Source organism: Nematolebias whitei, chromosome 1 (genome assembly GCF_014905685.2).
Source record: "Nematolebias whitei isolate Nwh7 chromosome 1, NemWhi1, whole genome shotgun sequence".
Lineage (NCBI taxonomy): Eukaryota > Metazoa > Chordata > Actinopteri > Cyprinodontiformes > Rivulidae > Nematolebias > Nematolebias whitei.
In genome coordinates this window covers 48,551,385-48,553,874 of record NC_056498.1, presented here as the reverse complement: position 1 = coordinate 48,553,874, position 2,490 = coordinate 48,551,385, and the positions used below count along the sequence as shown (strand labels likewise).

At 42.7% G+C, this 2,490-nt stretch overlaps 1 protein-coding gene across 1 annotated transcript in view; it reads right to left on the bottom strand.

Annotated features, from left to right (window-relative positions):
* LOC119423797 (signal-induced proliferation-associated 1-like protein 2) overlaps positions 1–2,490 on the bottom strand; it is a 111,539-nt gene that overhangs the window by 95,559 nt on the left and 13,490 nt on the right. Inside the window, exon 3 of the mRNA XM_037691246.1 lies at positions 855–1,043. Coding sequence (XP_037547174.1) covers positions 855–1,043 — 189 coding nt within the window. The remainder of the gene's footprint in view (positions 1–854; positions 1,044–2,490) is intronic.

Below are 2,490 nucleotides of genomic sequence, written 5' to 3'. Positions count from 1 at the left end.
CTACTGAATCTATCATCCACTGTATCTACTGAATCTATCATCTACTGAATCTATCAGCTACTGTATCATCATCTACTCTATCTACTGTATCTATATCCATCTATCCAGTTACTGTATCCATCTACTGTATCATCCAACCATCCAGTTCAGTAAGGAATCTTAACTTGCGTCGTTTTCCTTTTTGCAGTGGTGAAAAATTACATTGAACAAAGCAAGCAGCCTAAGAAACTGCATCAAGCCTCTTCACACGCGGTGCCTGAAATGACAGGCGTGAGCTCCGCAGGGAACAAGAGGAAACTGCCACAGCATTTCACTGATTGTATAAATAAAACAAGTGTAATATTTAATTTGTCTGGGAGCTCATGCTTAAGCTGAATATGAAGCAGAAGCCATTTTGCTTAGTTGTTCCAGTAGGCAGAGACTCCTGTGACATTTTTTAGAACAAATCTGCATTTCTCTTGGCATAGGTTTCTTTTTAACTGTATCCTGTCATTTTGATTATGATTCAATTATTTTTGAAGCTAAGTTAAACAAATTACAGACAAAACCACAGCATGTGTGGAAGACCTGAACGAAAGTTTGGGATGGTGTTGCTGGATATGGATGAGCTGGATCAAAGTGTATCATAACATGTAGATGATTCGATCTATAATGGAAACATACTGGTCCAACCACCCAACCCTATTACCAACACTATCAAAGTTTAGGGATGATTGGTCTTTGTTGTAGTGCAGAGCTCCACACTGAGTCATTGTCAGGACGGAAAGAGATTAGCACATGAGTCAACTCTTCCAAAATGTCTAAATATTTATCGAAGACCAAGAGCCCGACCACAACAGGACACGTGTACTCACCCCTTGTTCGTCCACTTTGAGGAGCTGCTCTGGGACTTTGGGAGAGTTGATGGCCAGCCTCAGACACTGGATGTTCAGCTCGGGGATGACGTATTCCAGCACCTCCTTCAGCGGCAGCCCACGAGCCATTCCGTGTCTCGCTGTGGATGGAATGGCATCCTCCAGAATGGCTCCACGAAGCGCGGTTAACTGATAAAACCAAAATATTTTATTTCAGATAAATGTAGTGTGTGACATACACAAGCCTACTTTTACACTAGGTTATCTCCTGCCACTTTTTGCCAGACAAAAAAACAATAATGTGTTTGCCCATGTGTGTGTGTGTGTGTGTAATGTTGTCTGTGATGATGACCAGAAAAGTTTTAACAAAACTATCAGAAAGTGCATTCATAGCTAAATATCCACCAGTAGTGTCATGTTGTTCTTTTGTGCTGAGGGTTTTTTGCAACCTCACACTGTGACCTGTTAGGGACACAGTGTGAGGTATGATTTTTATTCAGCCCCTCTTTCCTCGTGTTTCTCATCCTTATCTAATGAAAAGGGCAGCGCCTCCCATGAGGCTGCAGCCTCAGGAACCCGTCTACCCATGCCTTATGTTGTTTAGTTGTCTTGTTGTTTCTCTGGACGGCTGTACTGAAATTAAATTTTGTTGTGCTTCTGTGCAATGACAATAAAGGCCGATTCCGATAACTTTTAGAATCAATCCAATTCAAAATGGCCACAACAGTATATTGACATTAGCCAAAAATTTACAATTTCTTTTCTCTTCTTTCGGCTGCTCCCTTCTTCACAGGTCACCACAGCTAAATAACTCGCACAAAGACTTGGCGATTGTCCGTGTTCCCAGCTGCCCAGTCAGCCTTTTGCTTTTATTAATAAATTATTTATTATTATAATTATCAGCATTTCTGTGGTCTGCCTGCAGTTGGGTTCGACGTCAAACCACCGGAACGTGACACTAGGGTGCTCGGGGGAGCAGTTGGTGGGGGTTAAGGGCCTTGCTCAAGGACCCAGGGTGGGACAAACGAAGGTTGAGGCAGGTGTGGGTGCTTCACCTTTCTTAGCCGCATTTCAATGTTGTGGGTCCAGGAAATCAAACCGGCAACCTTCCGACCACACAACGTCTGTGCCACCACTCCCCAAAAATGTACAAATATTGAGCTACAACCTGATGAGGTTGTAGCTGAGAGTCATCATCAACACACGATCTGAGCGCAAGGTCTGGCAATATTGCACGAGTTCACGCAAAACCTATTTGAAAGTTTTGACTAAATTAGTTCTTTCTCACGATAAGATAATCTTCGTTTAAAGCTCTTGCATGAAAGGCGGCGGGCGATATCCATTCCTTGGTTAGCTCTTCAGCACAGCGTCTCATTAGTCAAGCCAATTGTTCCATCTGGACCACATTAGGAACTGAAACTTTAAATAATTCACACATGCTAACTGAACAGAGTATGTTAAGTGATATACCATGACTGAACCCATTAATGTGCCAGAAAAAGAAAATCAAGTGTTTCAAAGCATGCACTCCGTCAGCCCATGTTTACATCCATAAATCCCATTTGCGTCCACACAGCCTTTGGACATGAGCGTCAGCAGTCAATGGCCATCTGACAGAGAGGATGTCTGAAAAACA